The sequence below is a fragment of the Engystomops pustulosus genome, chromosome 5 (assembly GCF_040894005.1).
Source record: "Engystomops pustulosus chromosome 5, aEngPut4.maternal, whole genome shotgun sequence".
NCBI lineage: Eukaryota > Metazoa > Chordata > Amphibia > Anura > Leptodactylidae > Engystomops > Engystomops pustulosus.
Genome location: NC_092415.1, coordinates 208,478,793 through 208,496,458, shown reverse-complemented (window position 1 = coordinate 208,496,458; position 17,666 = coordinate 208,478,793). Strand labels below are relative to the sequence as shown.

The window sequence follows — 17,666 nt, the reverse complement described above, 5'->3', positions numbered from 1 at the left end:
ATTGATACAATATTAATTATTTTACTGCTATTCCTACTTGTTTTTTTAAAAAAATACCCTGTTTTTGAACGTTAATCTGTGGATTTTATAATTTTATTATTTTTTTTTTTAGTTAAAACAGAAGAGCGATCCCCGTCCGGTTCTCCTGCTTCTGCTCACGTTCATCACGAGGCCCCGGAGGTCGCAGCTGATGTGGGGGTGCACAGGAGTCTAGAACACTATAACATCAAAATCGTGACCAAAGCAGAAAAAAGTAAATCTCAGGACCGTGGGGGATGTTATGTAGATGCTGAGCTCCGGGCCCTGGGATCAATGAGATGTTCTGTATCTTGCAGCAGAGGTGGCTGTGAGTCAGTCGTCCAGGTACAGCACACCTGTCAGCCCCTCACCTGACCAGCGTGCGTCCAGATCATCGCCGTCCTGTATAAAGAGCGACCCTGGCGCCAGCGCGGACCGTGCGCCAGGCAGAGTGCAGATAAAACAAGGTGAGCATGTAATACACAGCACCTAAGAAAATGTGGCAACTCTTAACCTGACATTCTCCACCAGTCACAGCGATGGTGTGTTACATGCCAGGCTATTGGTTACTGCTGCTAATGTGTTGGGACCAATAGTTTTAAGGTGTCCATAATACTATGGCTAGAGATGAGGCATAATCAGAGACAACATGTCCTGTCTGTGTATATGAAGACTTGTTATTCATCTGCCCACAGAAGAGTCGCCCGCAGCCTGCAGTCCCCCACATCACCCTATGAAGCCCATCATCCCCCACCTTCCAAAGACTCCACTGTACAGCCCAGGAGCCCGGGACCACCTCACTCCTGACCATAGCAGAAGCCCCTGCTCTGCAGGTCAGTGCACCATATATACAGGGGACCTGTCATAGGAGACCATGGTTACAATATATACTTGTATAATATACACTTCCAATCACTTAACAGGTGGGACCTCACTGAGTCGCTCCTCATCCCGAAACCCGAGTGCATCCCCTTTGTCTCCCAGTCATGGGACAAACTGCACTGGACTCGGGGACCTGAAAATAAAGATTAAACAAGGTATGTAATCAATCGGTGCAGTCACTGTGTACATACATGACATTACTTATCCTGTACTGACCCTGAGTTACATCCTGTATTATACCCCAGAGCTGCACTCACTATTCTGCTGCTGGTGCAGTCACTGTGTACATACATGACATTACTTATCCTGTACTGATCCTGAGTTACATCCTGTATTATACCCCAGAGCTGCACTCACTATTCTGCTGCTGGTGCAGTCACTGTGTACATACATGACATTACTTATCCTGTACTGATCCTGAGTTACATCCTGTATTATACCCCAGAGCTGCACTCACTATTCTGCTGCTGGTGCAGTCACTGTGTACATACATGACATTACTTATCCTGTACTGAACCTGAGTTACATCCTGTATTATACTCCAGAGCTGCACTCACTATTCTGCTGCTGGTGCAGTCACTGTGTACATACATGACATTACTTATCCTGTACTGACCCTGAGTTACATCCTGTATTATACCCCAAAGCTGCACTCACTATTCTGCTGCTGGTGCAGTCACTGTACATACATGACATTACTTATCCTGTACTGATCCTGAGTTACATCCTGTATTATACTCCAGAGCTGCACTCACTATTCTGCTGCTGGTGCAGTCACTGTATACATACATGACATTACTTATCCTGTACTGATCCTGAGTTACATCCTGTATTATACCCCAGAGCTGCACTCACTATTCTTCTGCTGGTGCAGTCACTGTGCACATACATGACATTACTTATCCTGTACTGATCCTGAGTTACATCCTATATTATACCCCAGAGCTGCACTCACTATTCTGCTGCTGGTGCAGTCACTGTGTACATACATGACATTACTTATCCTGTACTGATCCTGAGTTACATCCTGTATTATACTCCAGAGCTGCACTCACTATTCTGCTGCTGGTGCAGTCACTGTGTACATACATGACATTACTTATCCTGTACTGATCCTGAGCTACATCCTGTATTATACCCCAGAGCGGCACTCACTATTCTGCTGCTGGTGCACTCACTGTGTACATACATGACATTACTTATCCTGTACTGATCCTGAGTTACATCCTGTATTATACCCCAGAGCTGCACTCACTATTCTGCTGCTGGTGCAGTCACTGTGTACATACATGACATTACTTATCCTGTACTGATCCTGAGTTACATACTGTATTATACTCCAGAGCTGCACTCACTATTCTGCTGCTGGTGCAGTCACTGTGTACATACATGACATTACTTATCCTGTACTGATCCTGAGTTACATCCTGTATTATACCCCAGGGCTGCACTCACTATTCTGCTGCTGGTGCAGTCACTGTGTATATACATGACATTACTTATCCTGTACTGATCCTGAGTTACATCCTGTATTATACCCCAGAGCTGCTCTCACTATTCTGCTGCTGGTGCAGTCACTGTGTATATACATGACATTACTTATCCTGTACTGATCCTGAGTTACATCCTGTATTATACCCCAGAGCTGCACTCACTATTCTGCTGCTGGTGCAGTCACTGTACATACATGACATTACTTATCCTGTACTGATCCTGAGTTACATCCTGTATTATACCCCAGAGCTGCACTCACTATTCTGCTGCTGGTGCAGTCACTGTGTATATACATGACATTACTTATCCTGTACTGATCCTGAGTTACATCCTGTATTATACCCCAGAGCTGCACTCACTATTCTGCTGCTGGTGCAGTCACTGTGTACATACATGACATTACTTATCCTGTACGGATCCTGAGTTACATCCTGTATTATACCCCAGAGCTGCACTCACTATTCTGCTGCTGGTGCAGTCACTGTGTACATACATGACATTACTTATCCTGTACTGATCCTGAGTTACATCCTGTATTATACTCCAGAGCTGCACTCACTATTCTGCTGCTGGTGCAGTCACTGTGTACATACATGACATTACTTATCCTGTACTGATCCTGAGTTACATCCTGTATTATACCCCAGAACTGCACTCATTATTCTGCTGCTGGTGCAGTCACTGTATACATACATGACATTACTTATCCTGTACTGATCCTGAGTTACATCCTGTATTATACTCCAGAGCTGTACTCACTATTCTGCTGCTGGTGCAGTCACTGTACATACATGACATTACTTATCCTGTATCCTGTGACCTCTTTCTCTCTTGCAGAGGATTCTGGTAGTGAGAGAGATTTGGCAGAGTCCCCAGTGTATGGGAGAAGGTTGTACCACACGACGGCTTCTAGGACCTCACAAGCAGAGAGGGAGCTGTGGAGGGTGTCGGCTTCTCCCCAGAGATTCCCTGCAGGTGCTGTATCTGTGTGTTGCTGGGCTGTGATTGTCCTGTAGGTCTTTATACTTTCCTCTGCGGCTCTTCTCTATTTGTTTGGCTTTGATTAGTGGCTTCTTCTTATCTGCCTTGTTTATTGGATTCTGATTCAGTCCTCTGCTTTTCTTAGTCTGTCCTCCTGCTTTACACTGCAGCTCAGATCTCTGCAGGAGGTGGGGTGTATGTTATTGCTGTGTAATGGATGTCCTATAGGTAATGTCTTGATGCTTTGCACAGATCCCTCTGTGGGCAGCTCCCCATTACACAGACTGGTGAACTGCTTGAAGGAGATCACCTCCAGCCGCGCTCGTCCTTACGGCAGCACATTGTCCACCACACGATTGGCCACAGATCTTAGCCGAGTTTGTGCAGGTAACTTTACTGCAGTGCTGCAAAATATTCTCCTTATGGAAGAAAGTGAAGCTGAATCGTTTCCCATTGTTACAGACGCCTCAAGCAGAACCAACGCCTCCAAGGTGTCACTGAGCCCCGCACATCAGCCCAATCTTTACACTGTAACCGCGGCTAATGGAGCCGGACAGATAAGGACCCCAGACGGTCCTTATACCAGGGCGAGTAGAGAGGGTGAGTAAGCTGCGGGGAGGAGGGGGGGGGCAGGCAATCGGAGAGGGTAAATAGACAAGGGCTGGGGGCAAGCATAGGGTGTGAGGGGGCTGGCACAGAGGGTGAGGAGACCGGGGGGGCCTGGCACAGAGGGTGAGGAGACCGGGGGGGGCCTGGCACAGAGGGTGAGGAGACCGGGGGGGCCTGGCACAGAGGGTGAGGAGACCGGGGGGGCCTGGCACAGAGGGTGAGGAGACCGGGGGGGCCTGGCACAGAGGGTGAGGAGACCGGGGGGGCCTGGCACAGAGGGTGAGGAGACCGGGGGGGCCTGGCACAGAGGGTGAGGAGACCGGGGGGGCCTGGCACAGAGGGTGAGGAGACCGGGGGGGCCTGGCACAGAGGGTGAGGAGACCGGGGGGGCCTGGCACAGAGGGTGAGGAGACCGGGGGGGCCTGGCACAGAGGGTGAGGAGACCGGGGGGGCCTGGCACAGAGGGTGAGGAGACCGGGGGGGCCTGGCACAGAGGGTGAGGAGACCGGGGGGGCCTGGCACAGAGGGTGAGGAGACCGGGGGGGCCTGGCACAGAGGGTGAGGAGACCGGGGGGGCCTGGCACAGAGGGTGAGGAGACCGGGGGGGCCTGGCACAGAGGGTGAGGAGACCGGGGGGGCCTGGCACAGAGGGTGAGTAGACCGGGGGGGCCTGGCACAGAGGGTGAGGAGACCGGGGGGGCCTGGCACAGAGGGTGAGGAGACCGGGGGGGCCTGGCACAGAGGGTGAGGAGACCGGGGGGGCCTGGCACAGAGGGTGAGGAGACCGGGGGGGCCTGGCACAGAGGGTGAGGAGACCAGGGGGGGCCTGGCACAGAGGGTGAGGAGACCAGGGGGGGGGGGGCCTGGCACAGAGGGTGAGGAGACCGGGGGGGCTGGCACAGAGGGTGTGGAGACCGGGGGGGCCTGGCACAGAGGGTGAGGAGACCGGGGTTGAGGTCTGTGCCGCTTCTCTGGTCAGTGACTGTTGTATTCTTGCTGCTGCAGCGTCTCCTATGAGCAATGTCCCGCTCTCTGCCCTGGGGAGGTGTCTGGAGAAGATTCACACTCGTGGTGTCCCCCACAGCAGTGAGGAGCCCCAGAGGGCAGAACTGGGGGTGAAGAGGACCCACTCTGATGGTAAGATATCAGTTCTATTCTTATTATAATATAGGGTATGTATTACTGTGATAGCCTCCTATAAGCCGTGTATGTGATGGTGCTGCACACACAGGATGTGACCCCTTCTGACTTGTATAATCTGGAGACCCCCATTCATATGTTGTATTATAATGGTGGGGCAGCATGGTGGCTTAGTGGTTAGCATTACAACCTTGCAGCGCTGGGGACCTGGGTCCAAGTCCCAGGGTCAACATCTGCAAAGAGTCTGTATGTTCTCTCCATGTTTGCATGGGTTTCTTCCGGTTTCCTCCCACACTCTAAAAAACATACTGGTAGGTTGATTGGATTGTGAGCCCCATTGGGGACAGGGACCGATTTGGCAAGCTCTGGAGCGCTGTGTAAGCTGTGTGCGCTATATAAATAAAGGAATTAATTATATTTAATTAATTATGGTGCTCTGATCATGTGACCCCTGGGGTCAGTAGCAGGACTGTGGCTGTAATCCGTGCAGTGTTAGTTGCCTCAGTTTGTGTGGAGAGGAGGTTGTGTATCACGTCTCTGGGAGACCCCTCGAAATTCTGTGGTTAAGTCATAAATCCTGACAATGGGGAGACTGCAGCTGCTCCTAAGGTTCTGTCCTCTCTACATCTCAGATCTGTCCTGTCGGTCAGGTGTATTTGCTGGTGGGAAGCGCCCGGCCCTGGATGTCTCCAGCTATTCCCGTAACAGCAGCTCTTCTCCCAGTCACCGGGATTTGTGGAGACCCCCCGAGGAGCTGCCCAGGGCCCCTGGTGAGGGTATGTATTACTGTGATAGCCCCCATACTGGTGCACACACCCCATCCCAGGTCTGCATAGCCGGATCCAAGCCACCATATGAAGCCTGCTACACGCACAGTCCTCCCAATAGCTCCAGTGTTTGTACATGGATTCTTGTCCCCTGGTTCGGGGTCACATTGTACAGGGATCGGCCATTAAAATGTGTCTACCTCATCCTGCAGATCAGGCGATTGGTAACTCCCACCTGATGAGCGTCATGAACTGCGTACGGAAGATCCCCGCTTGTCGGCCCAGCCCCTCCATACACGTTGTGTCCACAGCAGACACGAGACGCACTGCCACACAAGGTGACCATTGGTGGCACATACCCACAGGGAGCTGTATGACTGCACACAGGGCCCTTATCTGATGACTTCTCTCTTATACAGACGTAGTCACTGAGGTCAAAGAAGAAGTGAAAGTAAAGCAGGAAAAAGATGAAAACTGTCCAATAGATGCCTCCAGGCAGTGGATTCCTCCACCCCAGAGTCCAGATATGCCCAAATCAGGTCAGTGTCCAGCCCAAGCACTTCCCTAGGGTTATATGACTCTCCATGGCTCTACTGACCCCTGTCCACTGCTGACCCATGCTGACCCCTGTCCACTGCTGACCCATGCTGACCCATGACCACTGCTGACCCATGCTGACCCCTGTCCACTGCTGACCCCTGTCCACTGCTGACCCATGCTGACCCCTGACCACTGCTGACCCCTGCTGACCCATGACCACTGCTGACCCATGCTGACCCCTGTCCACTGCTGACCCATGCTGACCCCTGTCCACTGCTGACCCATGACCACTGCTGACCCATGCTGACCCCTGACCACTGCTGGCTATGATAGAAAGGTGTCAGGACACACAGGACATGGCAGCTCCCTGTGTATGGGGGTGTAGTCACAGAGGGGTCAGAGCGCCCATGCTGACCCCTGACCACTGCTGGCTATGATAGAAAGGTGTCAGGACACAGGACATGGCAGCTCGCTGTGTATGGGGGTGTAGTCACAGAGGGGTCAGAGCGCCCATGCTGACCCCTGACCACGGCTGGCTATGATAGAAAGGTGTCAGGACAAAGGACATGGCAGCTCCCTGTGTATATGGGGGGTGTAGTCATGGAACGGCCCATGCTGACCCCAAAAATAATTATTTTATGATTTCAGTACAGAGGTAACTTGTTGAAGTTGTTTGCAGGACCTGTGGCTACTAATGTGCATCTGACTGGTCTGATGAGGCTGATGGAGGAGATCCCCTGCGTGGAGTCCACTAGCTCGTCCCGCGCCATGTATAGCATTGCTGTAGGACACTCGCTGGCCAGGAGAATGGACAGATACAATTACCTCAATGCCTGTAATGGTGAGAAGGGGCGATACATGTGGTGAGGAGGCCTGGTACGTGTGGTGCAGCCTCCTCTCGGTGGTAATGCTCTTATTTCCTTATTTGTAGAGGATCCCAGTTTGCAGGCAGAGCTGAATGACAGCACCATCGCATCAGTGGATTCTGTGTACAGCGATGACACCAGCTGGTCCTCGGAGAATGGTAACCGCAAGCGCTTTGGGCTTCTGTCCTGGTGGTAAATGCCCCCTCCCCCACTCAGCACTTCTGTCTTCTGATCCCCAGTGGACCCTTCCTATTCAGCGATCGGTGGACTGCAGCGGGTGGTCAGCGAGTTTGCAGAACTGGGATCAGTCAGTCCACTGGTTGCAGTAGCTGCTCCGCCACCCGTCTCCAGCGTCCAGGAGGGAATTGGACTGAAGAAACCTAAAGAGGCTTCATCTGGTGAGTGACCCAGACATGGTGACCCCCACGTAATGACCTGACAGTGCCGGTCATTCTCACCACGTCTGTCAGTAATGGAGGAAGGTGTCGCTGTGACCTCGTGCTCATCTCTGTCCCTCTGTACAATCTCTGCAGCTTCCTCTTCCCGTCTCGGTGACAGCATAAGACGATCCCCTCGGGACTCTGTTGGGATTGTGACCAGCTCCTGCTCCGCTGAGAATGGTGAGAAGCCTGTTCTCATGTAAATGTCGTGGTCAGCCCTTCCACGGCTCAGCCTCATGTCTGTATCTCATCCCCCCAGGGGAAGCGGCCATCACAGCGATCCGTGGCCTGCAGAAGGTGGTCCATGGCTTTGTGGAGCAAGAATGTGTGAGTCCCATCTCTGCTGTCAGAAAGACCCCAAACACCGGCCCCCGGGACTGTCCTGGGAAGAAGACCTGTCTGGAGGAGGAAGGTGAGGGGTCGTATAGGGGTATTATGGGGTCTGGTCTGTCTCCGCTCTTCAGGGCAGGGTGTTTTCATCTGTTAGTACCTTCTCTTCATCCACAGCAGCGTCTCCACATGTCCAGGACTCATCCCCAGCACCGACCAGTCTGTTCCTCTGTGAAACTGTGAAATGGATCTCTGAACCAGGTAAGACTATTGTGTCCCCTACAGCTCCGGCACCCCTTACATCTGCACCTTCCTGTTTGGGTGACAATAAGCGCTTTTATCCCTCCTTCCTCTCAGTGGACTCCTCATACTCAGCCCTCAGCGGTCTCCAGAAAGTGGTGAATGGCTTCTCCCAGATGAGCTGCGTCAGCCCCTTCTCAGCAGTCAGCACTCCGGTCAGTGAGGGCACCCTGGAGGGTGGCACCCAGCAGAGGAGCGATGCCAGGGCTCAGGGTGAGTGCCCTGCTCTTATCCCTGCACCACTACTGATTATATACATTAGAGCTTAATGCAAGGCCTGAGTGCTGGAGCATGATGGGAGGATACCAGTCCTGCAGCGCCTCCTCAGGCTGCACTAGATATTGCAGCAGAACCTTTTTCATGTGTTAAGCTGCCAGTGTGCAGTCAAGAGAATATCTGCGACTTACATGATGGAGAGATTAGATTGCACTACAATGGCCTTGATGAAGAGAATAATTCATTCCCAAAACAAGTTGTCATGTAACTATACCCTTGTAATCCAGGTCACACTGCGGGGCCTAGGGTCCACCAGTGAAATAGATTCCGGGGACCAGCTACTGCTACATGGAAATATTACTTGTATAGTCTTAGGCCACGTTTGCAGAATAAGTTTTCATTGCATTTTGAAAGGTTCAGCAAATGCACCTAAACTCTTGTAATAGACTCTTCTTATCCCTCAGACTGTGTAGACTTCTGAGCGGCGTTGGTGGTGAACCTGCTATCTCTGCTTATGGGGGATGACTTATCCCTGTGACCAGGAGATCCGCAGCTTCACTACTACCCCTGAATATGTAAGAAAGGAGCCGCTCACCAGTCTTTGGCCAGCAGCCCCTCTCTTACAAGGGATGTGTATATTTATCCAATACCATATCTGTACCAATAAGTTGTACTTCTTCCTGCACTGCCCAGTACATGGTCCTGTCCCATCTCTGCCCCATGTTCTGTGACTGACCTCCCCTACCTCCCTGCACAGATCTGGTCTCCTCCACCCTCAGTGGTCAGAAGAACGTGAATAATGGGGTCCCTGACGCCTTGAGCCCCCTGACAGTAGCCAGCAACGTTTCCAGCGAGAGCGATGCCGTCCCGACCACGAAGAGCAGATGTGAGCGCAGTCATCGGGGTCTGTCACGTGTTGTTCTCACTTCTCTGATAAATGTAGATGAAGGTTTCTAGTCGCATGTAGTGATTGTCTCTTGCACCAGTTTTCCCTTTGGGGTAGTGGATATGAGTAAACATGATCAGTGCGATTGTAATTATCTACTTTCCATCCACAGATGAAATGTCACTAAAAAGCTCCTCTGATGGTCAGAGAGCGGCCGCCATCGCTGCAGCTAGTAAGTCCTTCCTTATTGTCTCCTGGATTCTCCCTCCAACCTCCTCCCCACCATCGTATGCAGACCATGCAAAATGCGCTGTATGTCGGCCCGACCCCACGGACTGTACATGGTGCAGAGAACAGAAGTCCTTCTGCCGGCCACACTGCAGCACTGTAATAGTTAATACAGCGCTGGCCGGTCGCTGGCAAGAAGGACTTCTGAGCAGTTCATGGGTCCGGGAGGTTCTGTACAACCTGATACCCACTGCTGCCATCGGCTGTGCCAGGTGAATGACCCCCACCTGTCTTCAGACTATCCCCAGGGACAGATCACAAAGGTTAATCCCAATAATCCAGATTTCTACTTATTTTCTTTACAAGGACATAATGACTCTGATCAATCCCATGGATCATCCAGAAGCCACTGCATCGACCTGACGACAGAGGAGGAACCGCTGTGCGGCAAGAGCAGGACGTCAGCCGAGAGGAAGCAGAAAATCAGAGAAGGTAAAGCCCCCCCCAGCTGCCAAATATCAGGGAGGGAGGCTGTCAGCAGATGTCACTCATGTATTGTCCCTGTGAGGTCCCTGTAATCAGACCTCGCACTGCTGAGCTCTGTGCTCTCTGCAGCCAGTGTTATGTACTGTCCCTGGAGAGATGTGTAATCAGACCTCACACTGCTGTGCTCTGTGCTCTCGGCAGCCAGTGTTATGTATTGTCTCTGTAGAGATGTGTAATCAGACCTCACACTGCTGTGCTCTGTGCTCTCTGCAGCCAGTGTTATGTATTGTCCCTGGAGAGATGTGTAATCAGACCTCACACTGCTGTGCTCTGTGCTCTCTGCAACCAGTGTTATGTATTGTCCCTGGAGAGATGTGTAATCAGACCTCGCACTGCTGTGCTCTGTGCTCTCTGCAGCCAGTGTTATGTACTGTCCCTGGAGAGATGTGTAATCAGACCTCACACTGCTGTGCTCTGTGCTCTCTGCAGCCAGTGTTATGTATTATCCCTGGAGAGATGTGTAATCAGACCTCACACTGCTGTGCTCTGTGCTCTCTGCAGCCAGTGTTATGTACTGTCCCTGGAGAGATGTGTAATCAGACCTCACACTGCTGTGCTCTGTGCTCTCTGCAGCCAGTGTTATGTATTGTCCCTGGAGAGATGTGTAATCATACTTCACACTGCTGTGCTCTGTGCTCTCTGCAACCAGTGTTATGTATTGTCCCTGGAGAGATGTGTAATCAGACCTCACACTGCTGTGCTCTGTGCTCTGTGCTCTCTGCAGCCAGTGTTATGTACTGTCCCTGGAGAGATGTGTAATCAGACCTCACACTGCTGAGCTCTGTGCAGCCAGTGTATGTTCCTGGAGAGATGTGTGATTATTCCTTTGAGTATATTGTTAGTAGCAGCAGGACTGTGAGATATGGATTTATATTACAAGATTGTAGTTTGTCCAAGTACAATAGGGATGTGTCCTCACACTGCTGTGCTCTGTGCATTCAGTTACTCCATAGTGACACCTGTAGTAGTGGAATAACCCTAAGCCTAGAACAGCTGCAGATCTTCCTGTTGGAGATGTATTGAGGAGTGTAGAGGGAAACTCTTTGTGTCTGTCTCACAGGTTCCGCTCTTCTCTGTCCTGCAGATGGAACCAGTAGCCGACCCAGGAATGTTTTGGATATCAAAGCCGGACACCCAGGCAGCAGCTGCGTCCCCTGTAACCAGCTGATAGATCTGACAGAAGAAGAGGAGACTGTCACCAAACCCAAAGTATCAAGTACAGAGGAACCCGGCAAATCTACCCGGACCGGTAACCGCAGATCATGGGGGTCACACGCAGGGACTGGCGCTGCCCATACAACACATAACAAGTGACACAAAGGGGATAAGGATCAGACCACTGGGGGTCCGTATGGTCCTGTGCGCACAGCCCCTTCATTCACAGGGAGGATGGGTGGGGGGTCCGTATGGTCCTGTGCGCACAGCCCCTTCATTCACAGGGAGGATGGGTGGGGGGTCCGTATGGTGCCGTGCGCACAGCCCCTTCCTTCACAGGGAGGATGGGTGGGGGGTCCGTATGGTGCCATGCGCACAGCCCCTTCCTACACAGGGAGGATGGGTGGGGGGTCCGTATGCTGCCGTGCGCACAGCCCCTTCATTCACAGGGAGGATGGGTGGGGGGTCCGTATGGTGCCGTGTGCACAGCCCCTTCATTCACAGGGAGGATGGGTGGGGGGTCCGTATGGTGCCGTGCGCACAGCCCCTTCATTCACAGGGAGGATGGGTGGGGGGTCCGTATGCTGCCGTGCGCACAGCCCCTTCATTCACAGGGAGGATGGGTGGGGGGGTCCATATGGTGCCATGTGCACACCCCTTCATTCACAGGGAGGATGGGTGGGGGGGTCCATATGGTGCCATGTGCACACCCCTTCATTCACAGGGAGGATGGGTGGGGGGTCCGTATGGTGCCGTGCGCACAGCCCCTTCCTACACAGGGAGGATGGGTGGGGGGTCCGTATGGTGCCATGTGCACACCCCTTCCTTCACAGGGAGGATGGGTGTGGGGTCCGTATGCTGCCGTGCGCACAGCCCCTTCATTCACAGGGAGGATGGGTGGGGGGTCCGTATGGTGCCGTGCGCACAGCCCCTTCATTCACAGGGAGGATGGGTGGGGGGTCCGTATGGTGCCGTGTGCACAGCCCCTTCATTCACAGGGAGGATGGGTGGGGGGTCCGTATGGTGCCATGTGCACACCCCTTCATTCACAGGGAGGATGGGTGGGGGGTCCGTATGGTGCCGTGCGCACAGCCCCTTCATTCACAGGGAGGATGGGTGGGGGGTCCGTATGGTGCCGTGCGCACAGCCCCTTCCTACACAGGGAGGATGGGTGGGGGGTCCGTATGCTGCCGTGCGCACAGCCCCTTCATTCACAGGGAGGATGGGTGGGGGGTCCGTATGGTGCCGTGCGCACAGCCCCTTCATTCACAGGGAGGATGGGTGGGGGGTCCGTATGGTGCCATGTGCACACCCCTTCATTCACAGGGAGGATGAGTGGGGGGGTCCGTATGGTGCCATGTGCACAGCCCCTTCATTCACAGGGAGGATGGGTGGGGGGTCCGTATGCTGCCGTGCGCACAGCCCCTTCCTACACAGGGAGGATGGGTGGGGGGTCCGTATGGTGCCGTGCGCACAGCCCCTTCATTCCCAGGGAGGATGGGTGGGGGGTCCGTATGCTGCCGTGCGCACAGCCCCTTCATTCACAGGGAGGATGGGTGGGGGGTCCGTATGGTGCCGTGCGCACAGCCCCTTCATTCACAGGGAGGATGGGTGGGGGGTCCGTATGGTGCCATGTGCACACCCCTTCATTCACAGGGAGGATGGGTGGGGGGGTCCGTATGGTGCCATGTGCACACCCCTTCATTCACAGGGAGGATGGGTGGGGGGTCCGTATGGTGCCGTGCGCACAGCCCCTTCCTACACAGGGAGGATGGGTGGGGGGTCCGTATGGTGCCGTGCGCACAGCCCCTTCATTCACAGGGAGGATGGGTGGGGGGTCCGTATGGTGCCGTGCGCACAGCCCCTTCATTCACAGGGAGGATGGGTGGGGGGTCCGTATGCTGCAGTGCGCACAGCCCCTTCATTCACAGGGAGGATGGGTGGGGGGTCCGTATGGTGCCGTGTGCACAGCCCCTTCATTCACAGGGAGGATGGGTGGGGGGTCCGTATGGTGCCGTGCGCACAGCCCCTTCATTCACAGGGAGGATGGGTGGGGGGGTCCGTATGGTGCCATGTGCACACCCCTTCATTCACAGGGAGGATGGGTGGGGGGTCCGTATGGTGCCGTGCGCACAGCCCCTTCATTCACAGGGAGGATGGGTGGGGGGTCCGTATGGTGCCGTGTGCACAGCCCCTTCCTACACAGGGAGGATGGGTGGGGGGTCCGTATGCTGCCGTGTGCACAGCCCCTTCCTACACAGGGAGGATGGGTGGGGGGTCCGTATGGTGCTGTGGTGGTCCTCCATTGTCCTGATTACTGGGGGCCTCTCTGGTGGGACGAGCTCTTCAGCCATGTGCAGCCCCTGACTCTTCCTTCTTGTTTCCTCAGGAATCTCCCCAAATCCGCCTCCCATTGAGAAGCAGCGACCCGCAGCTCACTTACCGCAGGCTCCAAGTGGAAAGCTGGACAGACCGCTGGACCCGGGGGCATCGGGCTCCAGCCGAGGAGGTAGGTACATGAGAGCCGCATGCTCTGCCAGTGGCTGTGGCGGTGCTGATACCCGTGTCCTGTCTCTTAGCTGTCCCTGCAGTCAATGAACATCTCAGCGGCCTGGAGAAGCTCCTTAAAGGGGTCCCAACGTTCACCCCGGCGGGCAGAGGCAGTGGGCAGGCCTGGAGCGGGAGCTGGTGGTTTAAGAGCACCTCATCTCACGGTAACAAGTCCTCACCATGTGCCTACAGACACCCCGGATCACCCCCCAAATAACAGGACTCTGTATCTTCCCCCTCCAGAAACCTGAAGCCGCCCTGTCATGGCGGTGACCAGCAGTGACGGCAGCAGAGACGGGTCATTATTTGGGGCTGACGAGGCTCATCGTCCTCGGGGGAACCACAGACACATACAATAACCTGGTGATGGAGACTGCGGAGGGGCGCGGGCCGGACCACCGACATATGGAGAAAGGCCGGCGAGGGTCTCCAGGAATCCGGTGAGCACAGGATCTCATGATCCATGAATCAGTCAGCGATAACCTGGACTGTGGGATGATAGAGACAAGTCATCTGCCTTTTCTGTCCTCAGGGGGCGCTCTCTGCACCAGACAATCCCATAGCAGACTAACCAAATGTTCCAGGAAAGACACAACTGCATCTAATGGACCTTGTATGAGAAGAGAGGCCTCCAGTGTAACAGATAGACATGGACGGTGCCCCGGGCCTGGTGAGTAGTCACTACATACAGATTATACACCACCACTAGGGGCAGCTCACTACATACAGATTATACACCACCACTAGGGGGAGATCACTACATACAGATTATACATCACCACTAGGGGGAGCTCACTACATACAGATTATACACCACCACTAGGAGGAGATCACTACATACAGATTATACACCACCACTAGGGGAAGCTCACTACATACAGATTATACACCACCACTAGGAGGAGATCACTACATACACATTATACACCACCACTAGGAGGAGCTCACTACATACAGATTATACACCACCACTAGGAGGAGATCACTACATACACATTATACACCACCACTAGGAGGAGCTCACTACATACAGATTATACACCACCACTAGGAGGAGATCACTACATACACATTATACACCACCACTAGGGGGAGATCACTACATACACATTATACACCACCACTAGGGGGAGATCACTACATACAGATTATACACCACCACTAGGGGGAGATCACTACATACAGATTATACACCCCCACTAGGAGGAGATCACTACATACAGATTATACACCACCACTAGGGGGAGATCACTACATACACATTATACACCACCACTAGGGGGAGATCACTACATACAGATTATACACCACCACTAGGGGGAGATCACTACATACACATTATACACCACCACTAGGGGGAGATCACTACATACAGATTATACACCACCACTAGGGGGAGCTCACTACATACACATTATACACCACCACTAGGAGGAGCTGACTACATACAGATTATACACCACCACTAGGGGGAGATCACTACATACACATTATACACCACCACTAGGAGGAGCTCACTACATACAGATTATACACCACCACTAGGGGGAGATCACTACATACACATTATACACCACCACTAGGGGGAGATCACTACATACACATTATACACCACCACTAGGAGGAGATCACTACATACAGATTATACACCACCACTAGGGGGAGATCACTACATACACATTATACACCACCACTAGGGGGAGATCACTACATACACATTATACACCACCACTAGGAGGAGATCACTACATACAGATTATACACCACCACTAGGGGGAGCTCACTACATACAGATTATACACCACCACTAGGAGGAGCTGACTACATACAGATTATACACCACCACTAGGGGGAGATCACTACATACACATTATACACCACCACTAGGAGGAGCTCACTACATACAGATTATACACCACCACTAGGGGGAGATCACTACATACACATTATACACCACCACTAGGAGGAGCTCACTACATACAGATTATACATCACCACTAGGAGGAGATCACTACATACAGATTATACACCACCACTAGGGGGAGCTCACTACATGCAGATTATACACCACCACTAGGAGGAGATCACTACATACAGATTATACACCACCACTAGGAGGAGATCAATACATGCAGATTATACACCACCACTAGGAGGAGATCACTACATACAGATTATACACCACCACTAGGAGGAGATCAATACATACAGATTATACACCACCACTAGGAGGAGATCACTACATACAGATTATACACCACCACTAGGGGGAGATCACTACATACACATTATACACCACCACTAGGGGGAGATCACTACATACACATTATACACCACCACTAGGAGGAGATCACTACATACAGATTATACACCACCACTAGGGGGAGATCACTACATACACATTATACACCACCACTAGGGGGAGATCACTACATACACATTATACACCACCACTAGGAGGAGATCACTACATACAGATTATACACCACCACTAGGGGGAGCTCACTACATACAGATTATACACCACCACTAGGAGGAGCTGACTACATACAGATTATACACCACCACTAGGGGGAGATCACTACATACACATTATACACCACCACTAGGAGGAGCTCACTACATACAGATTATACACCACCACTAGGGGGAGATCACTACATACACATTATACACCACCACTAGGAGGAGCTCACTACATACAGATTATACATCACCACTAGGAGGAGATCACTACATACAGATTATACACCACCACTAGGGGGAGCTCACTACATGCAGATTATACACCACCACTAGGAGGAGATCACTACATACAGATTATACACCACCACTAGGAGGAGATCAATACATGCAGATTATACACCACCACTAGGAGGAGATCACTACATACAGATTATACACCACCACTAGGAGGAGATCAATACATACAGATTATACACCACCACTAGGAGGAGATCACTACATACAGATTATACACCACCACTAGGGGGAGATCACTACATACACATTATACACCACCACTAGGGGGAGATCACTACATACAGATAATAGACCACCACTAGGGGAGCTCACTACATACAGATTATATACCACCACTAGGGGGAGATCACTACATACAGATTATACACCACCACTAGGGGAAGATCACTACATACAGATTATACACCACCACTAGGAGGAGCTCACTACATACAGATTATACACCACCACTAGGGGGAGCTCACTACATACAGATTATACACCACCACTAGGGGGAGCTCACTACATACAGATTATACACCACCACTAGGAGGAGATCACTACATACAGATTATACACCACCACTAGGGGGAGCTCACTACATACAGATTATACACCACCACTAGGAGGAGATCACTACATACAGATTATACACCACCACTAGGGGGAGCTCACTACATACAGATTATACACCACCACTAGGGGGAGCTCACTACATACAGATTATACACCACCACTAGGAGGAGCTCACTACATACAGATTATACACCACCACTAGGGGGAGATCACTACATACAGGTTATACACCACCACTAGGGGGAGATCACTACATACAGGTTATACACCACCACTAGGGGGAGATCACTACATACAGATTATACACCACCACTAGGAGGAGATCACTACATACATATTATACACCACCACTAGGGGGAGCTCACTGCATACAGATTATACACCACCACTAGGGGGAGAT

The 17,666-nt window shown here is 52.2% G+C and overlaps 1 protein-coding gene across 7 annotated transcripts in view; it reads left to right on the top strand.

Annotated features, from left to right (window-relative positions):
• Window positions 1-17,666, top strand: part of LOC140133840 (uncharacterized) — a 36,563-nt gene that overhangs the window by 15,810 nt on the left and 3,087 nt on the right. For 3 of the 7 annotated variants that reach the window (XM_072154481.1, XM_072154475.1, XM_072154480.1), the window contains exons 16-41: window positions 113-253; window positions 336-485; window positions 714-851; window positions 942-1,055; window positions 3,232-3,369; window positions 3,628-3,762; window positions 3,838-3,975; window positions 4,990-5,121; window positions 5,757-5,900; window positions 6,104-6,229; window positions 6,311-6,430; window positions 7,111-7,272; window positions 7,363-7,455; window positions 7,537-7,695; window positions 7,831-7,917; window positions 7,997-8,149; window positions 8,245-8,328; window positions 8,425-8,580; window positions 9,341-9,487; window positions 9,642-9,701; window positions 10,064-10,189; window positions 11,304-11,492; window positions 13,788-13,907; window positions 13,978-14,112; window positions 14,192-14,388; window positions 14,481-14,618. In XM_072154481.1, coding sequence (XP_072010582.1) covers window positions 113-253; window positions 336-485; window positions 714-851; window positions 942-1,055; window positions 3,232-3,369; window positions 3,628-3,762; window positions 3,838-3,975; window positions 4,990-5,121; window positions 5,757-5,900; window positions 6,104-6,229; window positions 6,311-6,430; window positions 7,111-7,272; window positions 7,363-7,455; window positions 7,537-7,695; window positions 7,831-7,917; window positions 7,997-8,149; window positions 8,245-8,328; window positions 8,425-8,580; window positions 9,341-9,487; window positions 9,642-9,701; window positions 10,064-10,189; window positions 11,304-11,492; window positions 13,788-13,907; window positions 13,978-14,112; window positions 14,192-14,199 — 3,155 coding nt within the window. In that variant the 3' untranslated portion in view covers window positions 14,200-14,388; window positions 14,481-14,618. The remainder of the gene's footprint in view (window positions 1-112; window positions 254-335; window positions 486-713; window positions 852-941; window positions 1,056-3,231; window positions 3,370-3,627; window positions 3,763-3,837; window positions 3,976-4,989; window positions 5,122-5,756; window positions 5,901-6,103; window positions 6,230-6,310; window positions 6,431-7,110; window positions 7,273-7,362; window positions 7,456-7,536; window positions 7,696-7,830; window positions 7,918-7,996; window positions 8,150-8,244; window positions 8,329-8,424; window positions 8,581-9,340; window positions 9,488-9,641; window positions 9,702-10,063; window positions 10,190-11,303; window positions 11,493-13,787; window positions 13,908-13,977; window positions 14,113-14,191; window positions 14,389-14,480; window positions 14,619-17,666) is intronic. The other 4 variants (XM_072154477.1, XM_072154476.1, XM_072154478.1 and 1 more) reach the window with 4 other exon arrangements.